The sequence below is a fragment of the Impatiens glandulifera genome, chromosome 1 (assembly GCF_907164915.1).
Source record: "Impatiens glandulifera chromosome 1, dImpGla2.1, whole genome shotgun sequence".
Taxonomy (NCBI): Eukaryota; Viridiplantae; Streptophyta; class Magnoliopsida; order Ericales; family Balsaminaceae; genus Impatiens; species Impatiens glandulifera.
This window is the reverse complement of record NC_061862.1, coordinates 123329060-123349685: the sequence shown is the minus strand read 5'-3', so window position 1 is coordinate 123349685 and position 20626 is coordinate 123329060. Positions and strand designations below refer to the sequence as shown.

Sequence of the window (20626 nt, the reverse complement as noted above, 5' to 3'; positions counted from 1 at the left end):
GGTTAGCAAGTCGACAAGTAAAACCGGACTTTCGAGCAAAGATGAAAGTTTGAAAATTTAAACCGCCCATAGTTTTACTCCTCAAAATTTACCGCCTACTGAAATCCCGCTTTTACCGCCGAAAGTTACGGCAGTAACTTTTTGGAGGGAAAGTTGGCGCCAAAAACATCAAATTGACGGTTCATCTTCAAAACCGCTTGGAACCGCCATCTATATAAGTTCAAATCAGCCCATTCGACACATGTGCTTTCTCTCTCTAAAATCTCCAGAACTTCAAAAGCTTTCCTCTCTCCGATCATCATCGTTCTCCATCCTCTATCTTTAAAACCATCATGGATCTAGGCAAAGCTCCATTTCAATGGATGTTACAAGTAGATTTCGCAGATATTGACGAGCATGCTGACGATAAGAACAAGGCTGTTCTTCAACTTCTACGAGAATCTGGGTTGGAAAAATTCCTCTCTGGTCCGTTCATAATCCATCCGGCGGCGGTGACGGAATTCTTGGTGACGGCGACGCTGTCGAAGAGGAAGATCTCGGCGACTGTTAGCGGGAAGGCCGTTCTCATCACCGAAAAATTTTTTGCGGAAGCACTTGGTCTGCCCAACACAGGTTCGGACCTAAAGATTGACTTAACCGAGGCATAATCAAATGCTGCCCGGTTGGTGGTATCTTTTTCAGGTCAGGATCTGGTGATCCACAACAGCCGGAAGATCAAGCTCAAACCGGAATATAGATGGTTGGTGACCGTCATCGCCAAATCAATCCAAGGAAGGGGAGGTAATTTCGATAACCTCACAAAATTTAAACTTAGAATGTTGCTGGCTATTGTCCGCGGTGACAAGGTGGACTGGGGGTACGTCATATACGAAGAGTTCTGCCAAATGGTGATAAAGAAAGATGGCCGGGTGCAGGCCTATGCTATGCAAATCGTCAAAATTCTTGAGTTTCTCAAAGTGGAACTCGGTGAAGGCATACCGCTTCCGATCTCCAACATTCTTGACTCTGAGTCAATGATCGAAAAACCGGAGAAGGCGATCAAACCTAAATCCTCAAAGACTAAATCATCCAAGGGAGCCAGTTCATCGGTTCCAGTTGAAGAAGAAACCAGACAGAAGAAACCGTCAAGAAAGGCGGTTGAGGCAGAAGTTCCACCAGAACCGAAGAGGAGGAAGAAGGTAGTTGCGAAGAAGAGTTCAAAGAAACCGGCGGACTCCGAGAAAACGCTTTCCTCGGACAATCCACCGGAAAGAACCGTAGATGTCTTTCAGCCCATCTCACTCAACACCGTCATTCCCGTTCCCATTCCATCCCATTCTCCAAAGCAAACCGAATCTTCGGGGAGCAAGGAGAACAAGTCAGTTTCCAAGGAGGAAGCAGAGGTAACCATTCACTCTGAAAACTCCAAGTCACCGAGTAAACGAGTTGGAGAGGTATTGGCCGATGTGGGCTTGAATACCTCAGAAGCAATCAATAATGTGGTCCAAGAGATCACAAAGGAAACCGAAGAGGACGATGTTTCAAGTCGTCGGAAGCCAGACAATCAGGTTGAAATACCTGATCAGACAGAAGTTCAACCGGTCGATGAGACGACCAAATCAACAGAAATTGCACCTCCGGCTCAGGAGGGAAATATTGAAGAACAGGAACCTTCCGGTTCCGCAGGAGGGAAGACAGCCTTGGAAATCCAACCGGCCACAACACCTGAAGGTTCCACTCAGGTAAACAAAGGCAAAGGCATTCTCATTGAAGAAACAACGGCAACCGGAACAGGCACGCTGCAAACCAATCCTCAACATGAAGCCATAACCGGGGACGAGGTTCCCTACACCACAGAGCAAGAAAATGAGATCTTCGAGGAACTCATTCAAGATATGAACAAAGGTGCAAGTGATGCGCTATCGCCATACATCTTGTGGGTGAAGCTCCGATGCGAAACCAAGTTATCCGACATGGTTCCAGGTTTAAGTGGCAACAAACAGTGGGACAAGCTCATCAAGCTGGAAGAAAGGGCACTTAACCTAGCTAACACCAACCTAATCCAACCGGCGTTTAGCAAAGCTCCGGTAATCCTTGAAAATGCTCGGTTACAGGCAGTTGAGAACGCTTTTCAAGAAACCCAAGGAAAGACGCTAAACCCGATCGAAATGAGGATGGCCGAACGATTTCTTGGGGTACGAGAACAGCTTGTGCGAAATCTTGATCGTCTTGACATGCAATGGTGGAAAGGTTGCCAACGTCAATTCAACAATGCCGAGTTATATCAAAGTAAGCCATTCTTTATAAGTGGTGAGACATCCGGAACCTCTGAAAACTTGGAACAAGAAGCCTCTCAACCGGTCAAAGCTCTGGACATAGATCAAATCAAGCAAGCGATGGCTGAAACAGTTGACTCATGCCTTGGAAATTTTAAAGCCGTAACCGACGAAAGAATTGCAGTGGCTGAAGATAAACTGTCAAACTCTCTACAAACCATGATGGACACGACCATGCAGACAACAGTAAAAGCCATGATTGCCGAGTCCGTCAAAGCCGCAACCGCTCCATTAGTTGACATGCTGTAGGCAATGGCTATTCAAATCGGGGAAATGTCCAAGGTTCAAGACACCACAACTCTGACGCAAATCGAAAAGGATGCTGAAACCGCAAAGAAACTGCAAGAGGAAGAGATAGAAAGGGAACGGTTACAGAAGGAAATTGAAGATAAAGACTATGTGCTTGCCCAACAATGCAACGAGGAAGAGCAGGCCAACGTCCAGGAACTTCCACTGGCTCAACCGTCCCACTCCATGAATACAAGGAACAAGAAGAAGCGAAGTGCAGTTAAGAACGTGATGAAGAGGGCAGAACAGAAAACAGCCTTACCAGTCGTGATAAATGCACAATCGCTTGATGAAGAAGAAGAAGAAGATCCGGAGGAACTCAATCAACGGAAGAGAAGGACAACCGGAGAATCCACAGCAACTCCAAGCTTCAGACCTCCAAATGCTCCACTGCCTCCACCACCAAAGCCAGTTTGTGCCAACTTCAATCTCAAGAATAAGGGCACCGGTCATTCAAGTGTATGGGCCGGTGTGCTGATCGATGCCGAAAGACGTGATAGAGAACACAGAGCAAGGCAAGAAGAAGAAAGAAGACGGTTGGAGAAGGAGCTGGAAAAGGAGCAACACAAGGGGGGATCATCCAAGCCCTAAACCTCTTTCCTTGTTTACTTTGAACAATTATGTTTTATTATGTTTCAGAACTTGGTTACTTAGTTCTTTCTAATAGGTTCTAACATATTTTTCTCAAAACGATCAAACTCATGTTTTTAACCGGTCATACATTACCTGTTTTGAATATTTATTCTAAATAATCAAAAAGGGAGAAATTGATAGAAAAATTAAGTAAATTAATTTTTCTAAACTGGCTACTAAGCAAATTTTTTAAACCGGCCATATATTACATGTTTTGAATATTTATTCTAAATAATCAAAAAGGGAGAAATTGATAGAAAAATTAAGTAGATTAATTTTGGAACCGGCCATACATTACAATTTTTGAATATTTATTCTAAATAATCAAAAAGGGAGAAATTGATAGAAAAATTAAGTAGATTAATTTTGGAACCGGCCAGACAAACTAAACAGAAGTTAAACTTCATGTGCATGTACTTCTAAAACCGTATGAACCGGTTGGGGCATCAAAAACCGGTTGCTACTACTTCAAAGAAACCAGTCTCAAGTGATCAAGTTAAAGATCAGAGGAACCGGTTCTACTTTCTCAAGCGACCGGTTAACGAAGAAGAAAGATTATACTCTCCAACCGGATGATACAGCACAAGGCACAAAAACCGGATGGTTCAGAACAAAAGTCAGAAGATTCAAATTCAAGAGTGACGTACCATGACGGAAGAAACGTGTCTTGAAAGAATAAAAGAAGATCAGATCCGATCAGAAGCATGCGAGGAAAGCAATGATGCTTTGTTGATCCGATGCTGACAACCGGTAGTAGATGTTCAACACGTGTCACAATCTGAAAACCGGCTATGTCATCCTATGCTCAGAGTCACCTGCATTAATGCCAGGTGTTGAGGAAGTTGAAGCGTGCAAGCAACCTTTCTGCAAACAGGCGTGATAATGATCGACCAATCCGCAAGAGAGAGAAGAAAGTAACCGTTGGCTACTTTCAGCTATAAAAGGAAGTCGAAACGTCTTCATTCAATGCAGTTCGGCAGTTGTAGTTGTGAGCATCATAAGTTCTGAAAGTCATAAAGCATTAAATTCTAGAGAGATAAAGTCCTGTATTCCAAAACCGGTGTGCCTAAAACCGGAAGTTCTTTGTGTGTTATTGTGTTGTGTTGGTGTATTACATCAAAAGTGTGAGTTTGGTGTAACCGGCGAGTAGCGAAGTTGGGCTCGACCGGAAGTGTAATTGTAACTCTAAAGAGTTAGTGGAGATCCTTCTCATAACCTAAGAAGAAGGGGTGACGTAGGAGGGTTTGCTCCGAACATCCATAAACAAATCTCTTGTCTCGTGTTCTTTCCTTTGCTTTCATTTCTTGCTTACTTAACCTTAACCTCAAAACCAATCATACTCCTAAAACCGGTCACTCATATCCATAAAACCTACTCCTTCTAAAACATCATCTAAAAGTCGCATTCGTTGCTTCAACCTGAAACAGACATTTCCGCCCTTGAACCCGGTTCAAGAGTCTGTGACAGATTGTGTAGTGCTGAGAACGGTTATAGTCTTTAACCGGACTATCACCAAAGAGTGTTGTGTGTTGTGTAAGCGGCCACCCTTCCCAAAAACCGGAAACACCCCGGTCCTCCAAGGGCGTCCCCGATCCTAACACTTAGAACCAAGAATAAGAGGATGACAGAATGAAAAAGACACAGTAGTTTGTTTATGGATGTTCGGAGCTAACTCTCCTACGTCACTCCTTCTTCTAACCACCGGAAGGATTCACTATACTTTCGAATCAAATACAGTTGCACGAATAGCTCACTATTGAATAGAACAGACTTTGTCCAACTTACAATATGATGAAGAATATCACTCAGCTAAAACAATGCTTTGATTCTAACTCTCTCTTGATAAACACACAGTAAAACAAGAAAGTAGTTCTCTCTATATGACAGTTTGAATATTCGCGTATATTTCTCAATGTTCAACAAATTATCTTCTGACTATTCTTCCATTGTCCTTCAGAATCTTTAAATAAGAAGCATATACCAACGGTCGAATCTTTCATAATGACATGTGGCGAGCTTCCATTGGAACGCCTCCATAGTACACAACAGACTCTGAGCACTAGGATCGTGGCCGTACCAATCTGGTAGTGCGCCAAATATTCAAGGATATTCCTACAAAAACAAGTAGTGGGAAGAATATTTGCTTACGTGGAATTAATCAATTGGTTGCAATAGGTTGTCGTACTAATTTTCATTAGAAAGTGGAGCAGGACTAGCGTACAGCTAGTTAATCGTGGGTAAACAGGTGCTAGCTTCAAGCAATTGCTTTAGCATAACAATAGACGTATTTCAATTAGACGACCTCGACTAATGAAATTAGACGCCCCCGTCTAATAGCAGGATCCATTAGACCACCTGGTCTAATGAGATTAGACAACACGTCTAATAACGCATCCCTTCAAACTAATCTGAAGGAGTTAAACTACATGTCTAACTTTCATTAGTTAGACTACACGTCTAACTATACATCCCTTCAGACTAATTTAAAGGAGTTAAACTGCACGTCTAACTCTCATCTGTTAGACTGCACGTCTAACTACGTTTGTTAGACTGCATGTCTAACTCCTTCTACTAGACTGCACGTCTAACTCCGTTTGTTAGACTGTACGTCTAACTCCGTCTGTTAGACTGCACGTCTAACTTCGTCTGTTAGACTGCACGTTTAACTACGTCTAACTCAATGCATCTAATGCCCAATCAGTCTAATGAATCTCATTAAGACTTAGTCTAATATAACCTGTTTTCGATACACCTGTATCAAAAACAATTAGACGGCTTTGATTGAGTTTTATATACACTTATCATCAAAATTCCAATAGACAAACTACTTTGACACTTAGTCAATATAATTTAACCCAACAATTTCCCCATTTTTGACGATGATGTTAAAACTTTACATAGATAACAAATTAAACATCCATCATATAAAATAGAGAGTTAAACTTGTTCATCCATCTTACACAACCATTTTCCAAACCCAGTATTCAGAAACAGAATTCAAGGAATAGATTTCATAAACTAACAGGGGAGGAGAGAGGAGATTATTGTTCTTCCCTTTTCATGCGTGGATCAATTGGATAGGTGAATCCTTCACCGCTCATCCCTTCAACAGTTAAAAAATTTTGAAACGGAGGAAGAGGACGACCGCCACGACCAGTTCCATCACTTCTACCACCACGAGCGGCTCCATCACTTCGGCCACCATGAGCTCCGCCAGTGTTTTTGCCACAGCGATCACTGTTGCAACCTCCGCCTCTTTTAATCGGTCTGTCGCTATCATCAGTGGTTGGCTTTCGCCTGGACCTGGTGCCAGTTGAAACACCATCACCTCTTCTATCTCTATTGCCTTCACCTTGAGAAATCAGATTTTTTTCTTTCTCAGCAACAGCCTTGGCGTCTTCTTCAGCCTGAAACTTCCTTGCAACAGAATCAGCATATTCTAATCTTTCAGCATCTGCTCTTCTCATGTTGCCTTGAACTTCAACCATCTGATCTCTAATCAAGCCTATTCCATACATAACCTCACGTTGAAGATCAACATTGATTGCTCTTTCAATGTCAAGCAATTCGAATTGTCGCTTGAAGAGGTTCTTTTCAAATTTGAAATATGTCTTGTTGACCAAATGAACTTCATACGTGTTCTTCTTCAGCATCTACTCTATTTCTTTGTGGGTTTTAAGAAGATCAATGAATTCCTTCTTGTCCTCTTTCTGGGTCTTCATGATTTTCACCATATTATATCCCATTTCTTCCACATTCTTCTGAAGAGTGGCCATCAAAGCAGTCATGGACTTCATGAGCTTTATACCTTCAGCCGAAGATCCTTCATTGGATGATATTTCTTGCGAATCTGCTTGAACGGTCTAAATATGACTGATTTGGGTATGAACTTATATGGACTGCTCGGGTTCATCCTTCTCTGAGTCACTTTTAGATTTTTCTTCTTCTTCTTCCAAACCAACTTCTCAGACCTTGTGAACTATATCGGAAAGTTTTCCTGAATCATGAAATGGGTTTAGAATATTTTCATGAATATTTGCAGCATTGATACCAGGAAATGGTAAAGGCTTTGAAGATCTATCTTTAACTTGTTCCCCCTCAGATGAGGAACTCTTCTCCGATTCTTCGTCTCTTGAGGGTTCCCCCTCAGAATGAACAATATTAGGCTGAACAACATCAGCCTCCTTTTCTGGAGAGGCCACTGCTCCGATGACAGGGATTCCACCACTTTTTCTTCACGGGAAATAAGAGCTTGAACAGGCTCTTCAACATCTTCTTCTTCTTCGATAGACGGGCTAGTTTGAATAAGTTCCACAACTTTCTTCATTTAAGGTTGAGCCATTAGACGTTTCTCCTCTGCTGAGAAACTTCCCATTTCAACAAAAAGAGCAGCGACTTGCTCATCTTCATCAATGTTACAGTCATCGGACAGATCCATGATCTCATCTTCATCTGAAAAGCTTTCAAAAGGACTAGCTCCTGAGCAATTTGCTCTATGAACATAACGGGTAACAATAGAAATGTAATCCTCCATAATCTCGTCCAACCTTTTCAAGGCTTTCTCTTCATCTTTAGTACTCTTATCAAGAGGGTTGAAATTAGCTCTTCCGGCCTGCAGAATTGAAAAGAGAGCTCTTCCTCTCAGATTTTCTTCAATTAGCTCTTTTCTCTTAAGAGCTTCATACACCTCCGAAGTCTTGGCCCATTTCAAGACTCTCTTCTCATTTCTGACGAGCTTTAACCATTGACTGGTTATGCCTTTGCCTTTGATGACCCCATCATATTTAATCGACATTCTAATTAGGACCCAAGTATTGAAGATCTCTATCTTTTCAGCAGCAGCTGCCTTGACCTGATTCATCATAAGGTCAACAATACACGTTGCCTCAAAAACTTCCTCATTTTTATTGGTTACAATGTCCTTTCCCTTTCTGATAACCTCAACGGGCTTTGGAGCGGGTCTAGGTTCCCCAAAAACGATTTCAGCGGATTGTCTTGTGGAACGCATGATTTCATGGGCAAACAAAGGTTTGATGAAGAGTCATGGCTTAGGTTCGGCTAGAACTAACTTGCTAGTCACCAAAGACTCCGTTGGGAAAGATTGGGAACGTGAGGCATTTCTATTAACATAGAAGTAGCCTTTTCAAATTCACCACCAGCAGCAAAGGTAAGGACTGCACCTTTCTCTAGTTCTATGAACTCTATTGCACTAGCGGCTACTAGATCAAGTTGACGAACATGAGATAAAACCCTATCAAAAAATTTAGAATTTGGACCAACTGGCTCAACAGTCGGCCGGCAGCGGATTCCTCAACAGGAGTAAAATCAGATTTATCTTGTTCCATCTCAGGAACATTGAATTTGGGCACTTCGGCCAGAGATTGGAGAGTGGTTACCTTCGATGACGCTTTCACTGATTTAGACGCGCAGGGCGCCTTTGATTTTTCTCCTCTCGAAACAGAGGACCTGGATGATTTTTGCAACTGACTTGTAGCTGGAGACAGGGGAGACATGGGGATGGTGACAAGTTCGAATGGACCTCGCCTGACTCTAGAATCGACTATTCCAGAATCCTTCTTCGAAGAGCTCTTAAGGCTGGTAGAACTAGCCTCAGACTCGTTGACAGTTTTGGATTGTTTGGCTCCTGTAGACAGGACAGAAGCCGCTGGATGTTTGGACCGGGTAACAGACCTTCCACCTGTCTGTTGGCTTGAAGCTCCCAAGAGCTACTCTTTAATGTTCTTCATTCTGACGAGGGTGTTAGCAACTGTGAAGACAGTATACACCCTGGTTGTGTTGATTGGTTCTGAATCCTCCATAGGGACCCCCAAATACTCCAACAAACAACTTAGTTGAGCAGCAAAGTTTATGCTCATTATTCTCTTGATTGATTGCAAAACAAAGATTCTGGTACAACGTTGAAGCCCAGTTGACCTAAATCCCTTTTGAGATGGATGACATGTAGTCAAATCGATCTTTACTATATAAATGGAAGGACCCTGCCTTCCCCTGAAGAGCTTTAGCCACAACGTCATTTAATAGAATAATTTATGGTTTGAGAGCCTTCTTTCTCCCGTTGAGTCGAATAGCCGATCCGTCGGCTGAGAAAACCTTCTTCATTTCTTCTGTCACCTCCGATGGCAGATGCAAGTTGAAAGTATGCCCTTCCGATGGATGTTCAAATAACTCCGCATAGGCCGCTTCGTTGAAGGAGATTTCGGTACCATTCACGGTTGCTACAATAGATTCGCCCCCCATCATTGTCGATTTGAAAAACTCCCTTACTTCTTTTTCATGGAAGATGAATGGCCCTCCAAGATATTTTCCGAGACTAGAGTATTCAAGGGTTCTGAACATCTCTACCACCTCTTGCTGATCGAACATGTACACAGAGGAGAAATCAATCTGTAGAGTATAATGACCAAGCGTGATTCTCTTGTTTCCCATTTTTTCAGAAGAATATGAACAGTCACACAAAGAACAAAGATTTTTTAAAGAGAAGATCGAAGAGATCTAGGGTTCTTAGAAAGCTTGAGTGAGAATAAGTTTTCAATCTCATGCAAAACTATCCTTATATAGACTACCAAGAGTCATATAGGATAACCGTCGTAATTCCTAGGGGTATGTCCCATCAATTAATATTAGACGACCTTTCCAAAGAGTCATCATTATATTGAGGGTATATTAGTCATTCTCTCTTAACTTTGAAAGACACGTGTCTTCATATTATTCGGAGATGACTATTTTTATGTTTGAGCGGGAAATTAGATATCTCCTCACGTGGGACAGCTGTCATTGATCGGTCTAATATACACGTAGTTAGACGTTTTTCTTACTGCACCCATCTATTAAATCTAAACATCTATTAGATGCATGGGTCTATTAGACGCAAGCGTCTAATCATGTGTCTTAAAAACGTCTAACGTCTATTAGACGTCGACGTCTAATTACGCATGAACAACACGTATTAGACGTGTGTTTGGTTAGACGTGAGCATCCACTTGCTCTTGACGTAAAAACGTCTAACGTCTATTAGACGTGTACGTCTCACTACGCAAGTTATTAACCAAGACACATAGACTTAGATGCATAGAGTGTGAGAAAAAATACGTCTAAGTACACGCTTTTTCCTTTAGATGACCTCGTCTAATAGACCGATTAAGGCCTTTCGTCTGAGTGTATTTTTATTTTTAGAATAACTTCTCCCTCCCATTTTGTGCATGTACAAAATAAATAAACAAATGTTTTGAGATCCTTTGGACCAAAGATATTTTTAACACAAAAAAGAACTTAGTCCTCCGGAATGGCAAAGGCCATTGTTGATCTTCTAAAATGTATACTCAAAAGAATATTTTCCATGCTTCCTTCCTACAGCCCTCCTATATCACCTCAGTTTCCTGAGTCTCTTCTTAATCTTCTCTTTCCATGAAGCAAGTCACTTCTTCTTCATCACTGTCATTGGATGAGAAGTAAGAATCACGGTGGTTTCGTCTGTTCTTCCCGTCTCCTGCCATAAGAGCCTACAACTCTTTTTCTTCATCCTTCTTATCTTCACGCTTAGGCTTCCGGCATTCCGATTGGTAATGACATGCAATGCCACAGTTATAACATTTAACATTAGCTTTGGATTTCTTATTATCATTATAATTTGAAGAGCTTGAGTTAGAGTTGCTCTTTTTCATGAAGTCGTCAAACTTCTTCACGAAGAGAGACATGGCATCGTTGCTCAGTTGCTGAGCTGCCATCTTCACATCATTAGCGACTGGTGGCTCTTCAGCAGTCACCAATTCTTTGGCAATGATAATGGATGTGGATTGATCTTCTTCAATCCTACAGTTTAGCTCGAACTCGTAGGCCTTGAGATCAGCAAACAGGTCGAAGAGCGAGATCTTGTTAAGGTCTTTGAATTCCCTCAAAGCCATCGTCTTTATGTCCCATTCCATCGGAAGAGCGCGCATGACCTTAATAGAAAGCTCTCTATTGCTATAGGTCTTGCCAAGGATAGATAAAGAGGAGACAATTTGGCTGAATCTGGTGTTGAACTCGTTCATTATTTCTCCGGGACGCATTTTGAAACTATCAAACTGTTGAGTGGCAACCATGATCTTGTTTTTCTTGGTTTGCTCATTGCCCTCACATAGTTGGGTGAGTCTATCCCAGACCTCTTTAGTAGTATCACACTCGATGATGTAGTTGAACATGCTGTCATCGAGAGATCTGTACACAATATCTAAGTCCATGTTGTTGAGGTTGTTCTTCCTCTTGTCTTCACTAGTCCATTCGGATTTCTCCTTATCGATCTTTATAGGACCATCTATGATGACACTCCACATGTCGTCATTAAGAGAAGAGATATGAACACGAACTCTCTTCTTCCACACGATATAGTTTTCTCTAGAGAATGTTGGGATTTCAATTGCACTGGCATCTTTGGTTATGGTCGACATTCTTGGAAAATGATTGAGAATAGAAATAGAGCTCTGATACCAATTGATAGGATCGGCGTAATCGATAGAGACGGGTGTCTGGCTATTGATGACGGCTTAGGAAAAATGGTTTGATAGAAATCCTATTAAGGATTTAAATCACTTTCTATTCTGCACAAACCCTTGCAAACTCTTGAACAATTCAAGTGCGGAAACGTTTGCTCAGGTTTGAAGCTTAGAACCAAGAATGAGAAGATGACAGAATGAAAAAGACACAGTAATTTGTTTATGGATGTTCGGAGCTAACTCTCCTACGTCACCCCTTCTTCCAACCAGCGGAAGAATTCACTATACTTTCGAATCAAATACAATTGCACGAATAGCTCACTATTTAACAGAACAGACTCTGTTCAACTTACAATATGATGAAGAATATCACTCAGCTAAAACAATGCTTTCATTCTAACTCTCTCTTGATAAACACACAATAAAACAAGAAAGTTGTTCTCTCTATATGACAGTTTGAATATTCGCGTGTATTTCTCAATGTTCAGCAAATTATCTTCTGGTTGTTCTTTTGTTGTCCTTAAGAATGTTTAAATAAGGAGAAGGTACCAATGGTGAAATCTTTCATAATGACACGTGGAGAGCTTCCATTGGAACGCCTCCATAGTACACAACAGACTCTGAGCACTAGGATCGTGGTCGTACCAATCTCGTAGTGCGCCAAATATTCTTCAAGGATATTCCTGCAAAAACAAGTAGTGGGAAGAATATTTGCTAACGTGGCATTAATCAATTGGTTGCAACTGGCTGTCGTACTGATCTTCATTGGAAAGTGGAGCAGGAGTAGCGTACAACTAGTTGATCGTGGGTAGACGGGAGCTAGCTTCAAGCAACTGCTTAAGCATAGCATTAGACGTATTTCACTTAGATGACCTCGTCTAATGAAATTAGATGCCCCCGTCTAATAGCAGGATCCATTAGACCACCTGGTCTAATGGGATTAGACAACACGTCTAATAACACATCCCTTTAGACTCATCTGAAGGAATTAGACTACACGTCTAAATTTCATTAGTTAGACTGCACGTCTAACTATACATCCCTTCAGACTAATCTGAAGGAGTTAGACTGCACGTCTAACTCCGTCTGTTAGACTACACGTCTAACTCTGTCTGTTATACTGCACGTCTAACTCCGTCTATTAGACTGTACGTCTAACTCCGTCTGTTATACTGCACGTCTAACTCTATCTGTTAAACTACACGTCTAACTCCGTCTGATAGGCTACACGTCTAACTTCGTCTGTTAGACTATACGTCTAACTCTATCTGATAGACTGAACGTCTAACTCCGTCTAATAGACTGCACGTCTAACTCCGTCTGATAGACTACACGTCTAACTCCGTCTGATAGACTGCACGTCTAACTCAATGCATCTAATGCTCAATCAGTCTAATGAACCTCATTAAGACTTAGTCTAATATAACTTGTTTTCGATACAACTGCACCAAAAACAATTAGATGGCTTAGATTGAGTTTTATATACACTTATCATCAGAATTCCAATAGTCAAACTATTTTGACACTTAGTCAAAATAATTTGATCCAACATGTAGGAAATGCAGGTGGAGTTGAGTCGCATGAGTTGTTATATGGTCATTCACAAGAAATGTCAGGAAACAAAGGTATGGTTGGATCATGAAAATATTGAATAGGAGGTTCGTTAACTCTAAATTTAGATAGTGTTGAAAACATCTTATGTTCTCAAAATTATACATGACGAGAGATACGAAGACGTTGAGACAATGTATCCTAATACCTATATTATTTGTGTTCGATTCCATAACCAAAAAAATAACATAATCGAATTTGAGGTTCTAATTTGGTGTACTCATGAGGTTGTAATAAAACAAAACAAACACATCCAAAAACTTTGAGAATTTGATAATTTGAAGCTCGATTAAATATACATTCAAAAGAAGAGATGTGACCTATGACAGGAGAAGAAATGCAATTAATAGTATAAAAATCACTGAAAGCTGGTTCTCCCCAAAAGTTATCAGGACAAGAAGACGAATGAGAAGGGTTCAAACAAAATTAAGAATGTGTCTCTTTATTTTCATTATGTCCGACCATTTTGTTTAGAATTTTCAGGACAAAATCTTTGAATAATTATGCCCTCTTGTGCTAGAAACTCTATGAATTTTGTGTCTTTGTATTCCATGGTATTAATTAATGCGCAAGATTTTAATTTTGGAGGAAAATTGAGTCTGAATCATATTAGAAAACCGAATGTAAATTGAGAACAATTCAAACCTATTACACATCAAATAGATTCATGTATAACGATAAAAATCATCAATAAATATCACATAATATATCAAACCACCCATAATATTATATGGTGCAGGACCCCAAATATCAGAGTGAATCATATCAAAAGGTGGTAAGGAATTAGAATCATTAAGAATAAAATGTAAAGTGTGTCCTTTAAAAAGCTTATAAGAAATACAATTAAAAGTGTTGGTCTTAACATGGCCTAAAGGAACCACTTGAAATTAAGGAACTCAAACGATTTATAGAAGGGTGGCCTAATCGAGAGTGTCGAATTTGAGATGCGATAGCTCCAACAAAATTATGTGATGAAAGAGATAAAGAAGTGAGTTCAAACAATCGTCCAACCTTATGTCTCGTTCCAATAATTTTATTTGTTTGAGGATCTTGCACTGCACAACCATTACTCGAAAAATGATTCATGTGAGGACAATTTAGAAGTTTGAGCGGTACCAATAGTTTGAACATTCAAAAGTAGTATATCAGTAGTATGAACATCAAACGAAATAATATGTTTTCTGGTAAATGTGAAAAAAGAAGATTCATAAGTCATATGGTTTTAACATCCTAAATTAAAAATCATGAGATAGAAGTACCTGGTGTGGTAGATAACACTAGAGAATATAAGATGGAAGAGATGTACATAGTACCTTGATTTGATTGAAGTTTTTGTAAAAGTGATTGAAGCTCTTTAAGTGAAAATTTGAAAAAAATGATCTCTCTAATGAAGTACTTGTGACAGCAGCAATGGTAGAGTATGCAAATTTGGAAGACTTATCCATTAAAGTTAAATCAATGTGAGCATCACTATTCAGAATAAATACACAAACCCTAAACGACCATAAAAACTAGAGCCTAAGCACTGAGATCATGTTAAAAGAAAGAAAGAAAAAGAATAATATTGTGTAATCTATATTTAATATAATAGATATATTTATTATTGAGTTACATTAATAATATAAAAATAATATAATAAATAAAATATATTATAGAATATATACCCTAACAAACATTGAAGAGCGCAAAGGAGCACGGTATGACCTTTTAGTTTTGAAAATTAAATGTTACGCAATAAAATATAAAAATGTTTAGACACATTAAATTTATTTTTGCATATTTAACCTGACTATTAAGAATGATATTTTACCTAGATGTTGATATGAACAACATCAATTTAATAATGATAGTAATAAATTTATCTTCCCGAATGGAATTAATAACGATATATTTATTGTGGTAATATTATTGTTGTATTAATAGTTGTCTTTTTTCATTATTAGAAGGGTGTGCCAATATTGACTTTACTTGCTAAAGATCTTTAATGACATAAAAATAGGCAAATCATTAGTTTTGTAATCGTTCAATGACCAAATATATATATATATATGCTTAATTTTCAAAGTATCTGAATTACCGGGTCGAGAATTGTGTTTAATTTGGATATATATATGAGAGTAAATTGATACTTGGGTCGGATTAAGGATGGACCCATTCATAAACTTAAAATGGTTAAATATAAAATTAAAAATGTTATATGTATGTTTCGAACTTATAACATAACAAAACAAGTACAACTCTTTAACCAATTAAGCTAATAAGACATTATATTTTAAATTTAACATCAAATTTGATGAACGCAAGACATTCTTAACAATATAAGTTCAACTTTTTAACTAATTAATATATATATATATATATGATGATGCTTAATTTTCAAAATATCTGGATTGTCGGGTTGAGAGCTATGGTTAATTTGGATATATGTGAGAGTAAATGGATACCTGGGTCGGATTGTGGGTTGACCCGTTCATAAACTTAAAACGGTTAAAAATAAAATTAAATATGTTATATGTATGTTTCGAACTTGCAACATAATAAAACAAGTATAACTCTTTAACCAACTAGGCTAATAAAACTTAACATTTTAAATTCAACACCAAATTTGATGAACGCGAGACATTCTTAACAATATAAGTTCAACTTTTAACAAACTAATATATATATATATAATGATTCTTAATTTTCAAAGTGTCCGGATTTCAGGTTAAGAGCTGTGGTTAATTTTGATATATATGTGAGAGTAAATGGATACTTAGATCGGATTATGGGTTGACCCGCCCATAAACTTAAAACGGTTAAAAAATACTATATGTATGTTTAGAACTTGCAACCTAACAAAACAAGTACAACTTTTTAACCAACTAGGCTAATAAGACTTTATATTTTAAAATCATCACCAAATTTGATGAACACGAGACATTCTTAACAATATAAGTTCAACTTTTTAACTAATTAATATATATATATATATATAATGATGTTTAATTTCCAAATGTCCGTATTGTCGGGTCGAGAGTTGTGGTTAATTTGGACATATATGTGAGAGTATATAGATACTTAGGTCGGATTGTGGGTTGACCTACCCATAGTCGGATTATGGGTTGACCTGCCCATAGTTGAATTGTGGTTGACCTGCCCATAAACTTAAAACGGTTAAAAATAAAATAAAAGATGTTATATGTATGTTTCGAACTTCCAACCTAACAAAAATAAGTACAATCATTTAACCAAGTGTGATTGGGATGTGATTTGCCGAGGGATAATAGGCCGGTAGAAATTGAAAGTAGTTAAAACATATAAATCAAATATTTTATTGACTAAAGTGAGATGTCACGATGCTAAATATTAAAAAATACGAATCAAATATTTGATAGACCAAAGTGAAAGTGTAAAGTCAAGAGATTAGAGATTCATTTGAAAAAATTATGTAATGAGATATGTGAGAAGATGAATTGTTTTATTGAATAAAATGTGAAATGAGAGTATTTTTTATTTTAATATATTATTCGTGATTTATTAAAAAATTTAAACATTGAATACATATATTATTATTTTTTAATTCAATTTTTTTATTTATGTATTTATACATGTGTATCACATGAGAATTTTTCTAGTTTTTACTAATTTCTCACATCTTGTTATAAAGTAATTATATATGACATAGAAGGGATTTATTTCATTCAAAATGGGACATATATAACATCCCAAAAAATAGGCAAATGTCTCCTAATTTTGGTTATAAAATATAGAACATGGCTTGAGTTTTATCTTCTACAAACCCTAAAACATTAAGTAAAGAATTCTCCACCTGTTTTGGACAAGAAAACTGAAAACTTCATGTGCATATCCGTTACAACATCTTTGGTGTCTACCCATATGGACTGATAAATACTGCTACTCTGATCAATATTTCTCTTGTTGAGGCGCAGTCCAATTTAAGGCCTGCATATGACGTTTTTTGTGGTGTTTTTTCGCTTTGGTAAAAACAAGACCTAGAATGAAGTTCTTACACTTATGTCATCTAATATTTTTTTTTCAATACTTTTGGACTGTGCATTTCTTTTAATCGCTAAATCTAATCATTTTCTTCATTCCACCACTAACCTTCCTTAGTGAGCTTGTCTTACTGAACAAGCGACAGCTTGAGCCCAATGCCTTAGCCTGGTCTTCACCATTTGAGGGTTATCACCTGCAATAGAGGGGAAATATTGTTTAAAATAGAATATAAATAGGTGATATATATATAGAATTTTAAAGGTTTATCCATGATATAAAAGGAATTGATTTTAGATAATTGCTAGTCTAAACATTATTCTATGTCTAATTCATTCTCTTAAGATATTCCTATTATTAGTTAACGAGTTTATAAATAGGTGATACGATGATATTATGAAATAAAGTGATTTTAGATAATTGAAACTCTAAAACAACTCTTCTTATCGAAAAAAATGGAATAAATTATATTAGGTCGACTGACTGACATAAATAATTATTTATTGATCTTGGATTATAACACAATACATCATATGCATGATTATAATTGTTTTTGTTAATTGATTACTGTGTTAGTTACGTATTTTATTTTTGTTTAAAACATATATTTTAGAGAGTAACTTCATACCCGGGCAACATATTTTCCAAGAATCATCGCTATTTGGACTCACGGCTATTGATGAACTTTCCGTGCATGAATTTGATGTTGACGACCACACCGGAACCAACTGTTGCGATGATCGCTGGCTACATGGTGAAGTGATTGGGCTAGTCGCGAATTGACGATTGACAGCGAAATAAAGATCGAGAGCGGGCAAAGTGTTGCAAAGCCTCTTCCCAGCAGACATCTTAATACCCTCCTCATTAAAACCAAAACCTAGATCAATAGACCCTCTGAGCTCACTTAGGTCTTCATCGGTCAATCGATCGTCACATTCACTAGTAGTATTGGCTTTGGGGATCCCGCTCTTCCTAGTCTCATGCTTGAGCATCTGGCTACGTTTCCTCTCCCACGCTACGTCTCGTGGAGTTTCACGCATTGAGAGTTGCTTGGACAACATCTTCTTGTTCTTCCAAAATTGTGGGGCATGCTCCAACGACTTTTGTAGCTCCTCCTCTTGCTCCACTAACCCTGAGGGTGAGAACGAGGACAATGGAGTTGAATTTGGCTTAGAAAATTGTGCCATGTTAATGCTTTCCATGAAATATATGTTCTATGATGGAAGAGTAAACCACGAGTATGAATCTTATTTTGACGGGAGTTGGAGGCTGCGGTCGTGGTCGACCCCCCTCACCCCGACAAGAAAAGACCAATAAACGAGGGAGGGAAGGCTGTGGAGGATTCAATTGATTAAAATAATGAAGACCAAAATTGTGGGATGGGGAGAGGTGGTGAGGAAAAAATAAAGAAGACCTTAATTAGTCTTGAAAAGATTTTGCGGTTGAGGAGGGCTTGAAGGCACTTGTCTCTCCTACCCATTCATTCTCTCTTACTTTATTATTAGTGGACATCACCCTCCTTCCATAGATACTTATATTATGTGAGAATTTATTTCATAAAGTTTAAATTTTTAGCTAAGTAAATTGAATGATTGTAAATATATTAGCTCATTAAAGAGTTTAAGAATTAGTGCACTTAAAGTTATAAATTTGAATTTAGTACCTATATATATTATGGGAAGAATGTCAATTATACACACCAAGTTATAAGAAAGTGTCAAATTTACTCACTAAGTATCAAAATTCTATTTATATATACTAACATGTCAAAAAGTATCAAATATATTTAAAATAACGAAAAAATTAAAAGGAGTTAAAAATTTGGCACATGTAATATCCTCCTATTTTTTTATTTGTTTTTAATTTACATTACTTTAATTCTTTTTTCATTCAAACAAAATATTCAAATTTTTCCTTATCCAATTTTTCTCTCTTTTTACTCCCAAATCTTCATTTTCTTCTCACTGTTCCTCTTCATCTCTAATATGAGTAATCTATTTTTTATGAAATCTCTATAATGTTCACAAACACTATTTCTATAGCTCTAATTGTCTACTCTTGTTTATGTTATAGCTGGAATTAAAATTGATCTATAGAATATGGGTTACTGTAATGAAGATTAAATTATGAAATAATGAACTAATCATCTATAAAGATCTTTTCTTTCTCAACTTTTTCCAGAAAATTAAAGAACCAGCTATGTCAACGTCAAATAATAATATTGTGACGGAAGAACAACCAGGTGGCCGAAAAACTTTGACGGCGGTGAAGGTGGCGGAATAGCCGAAGAAGTGTTCGAGATGCGATTCTCCGAATACGAAATTCTGTTATTACAACAACTACAGCCTCGCGCAGCCGAGGCATTTCTGCAAGACTTGTAGAAGGTACTAGACAAAAGGTGGTTCCCTCGGTAGTGTATCGATCGGTAACGACTGTCAGAAAAATAGGAAAATAAAATCTTGATCTAGGCTTTCAAACGGAGCTGATTCCAAAGATTTCGACAGTTCTTCATCAGATATGATTAATGGTGGGTTAAAATTCTTCCATAGCATTAATGGGATCTCACATGTTATGGATTTTAGCCTTATATTTCATAATAAATACTCATATTAAAGATGAAGAGTTAGAAATAAATGAAGAGTTGGGATAAAGAGAGAGAAAAAATGGATAAAGAAAAATTTGGATGGAAAAAGAATTAAAGTAATGTAAATTAAAAACAAATAAAAAATAGGTGGATATTACATGTGGCAAAATTTTTAACTCCGTTTAACTTTTCCGTTATTTTAAAAAAAAATTGACACTTTTTGACAAATTAATATATATAAATAGAATTTTGATACTTAATAAGTAAATTTGACACATTTTTACAACTTGATATGTAAAATTGGCATTTTTCCCTATATATTATATATATTCAAAATTTTGATTTTTCTTTATTTTGATAAGGTTTGTGTGAACTAATTGGCCTCAACATTTTTGAGTTTAAACGAGGTCATAACTATTTAATTGAGGTTGTCATGCTAACTCTCCTTTATTAAAAAAAATTGTATGAACAAAATTTGTTCATTTACTATTCAAAAGTTGATTTTAAAAAATACTAGAATGAAAAAAATCCTAATAAAAAGAACAAGACCTAACAATAATTATTATGCCAATTTTTTTTAAAAAAAGTAACATTTGAGAGTTGAGTCGTCTTATAAATTTAGACTATAAAATATCAATAAGTTATATTTTATAATATTATTTTATTTAAATTATAGTAAGAAGGAAGGTTAAATATTGAATGAGATT

General features: G+C 37.5%; 1 protein-coding gene across 1 annotated transcript; it reads right to left on the bottom strand.

Moving 5' to 3' along the window:
- Nucleotides 1-17451: 17451 nt before the first annotated feature.
- LOC124942025 lies at nucleotides 17452-18522 on the bottom strand. The gene is made up of 2 exons (XM_047482433.1): nucleotides 17964-18522; nucleotides 17452-17531 (listed from the first exon to the last, which is right to left on the bottom strand). The coding sequence occupies exons 1-2, from the start codon at nucleotides 18520-18522 to the stop codon at nucleotides 17452-17454; spliced, it is 639 nt and encodes a 212-aa protein (XP_047338389.1).
- Nucleotides 18523-20626: the final 2104 nt, after the last annotated feature.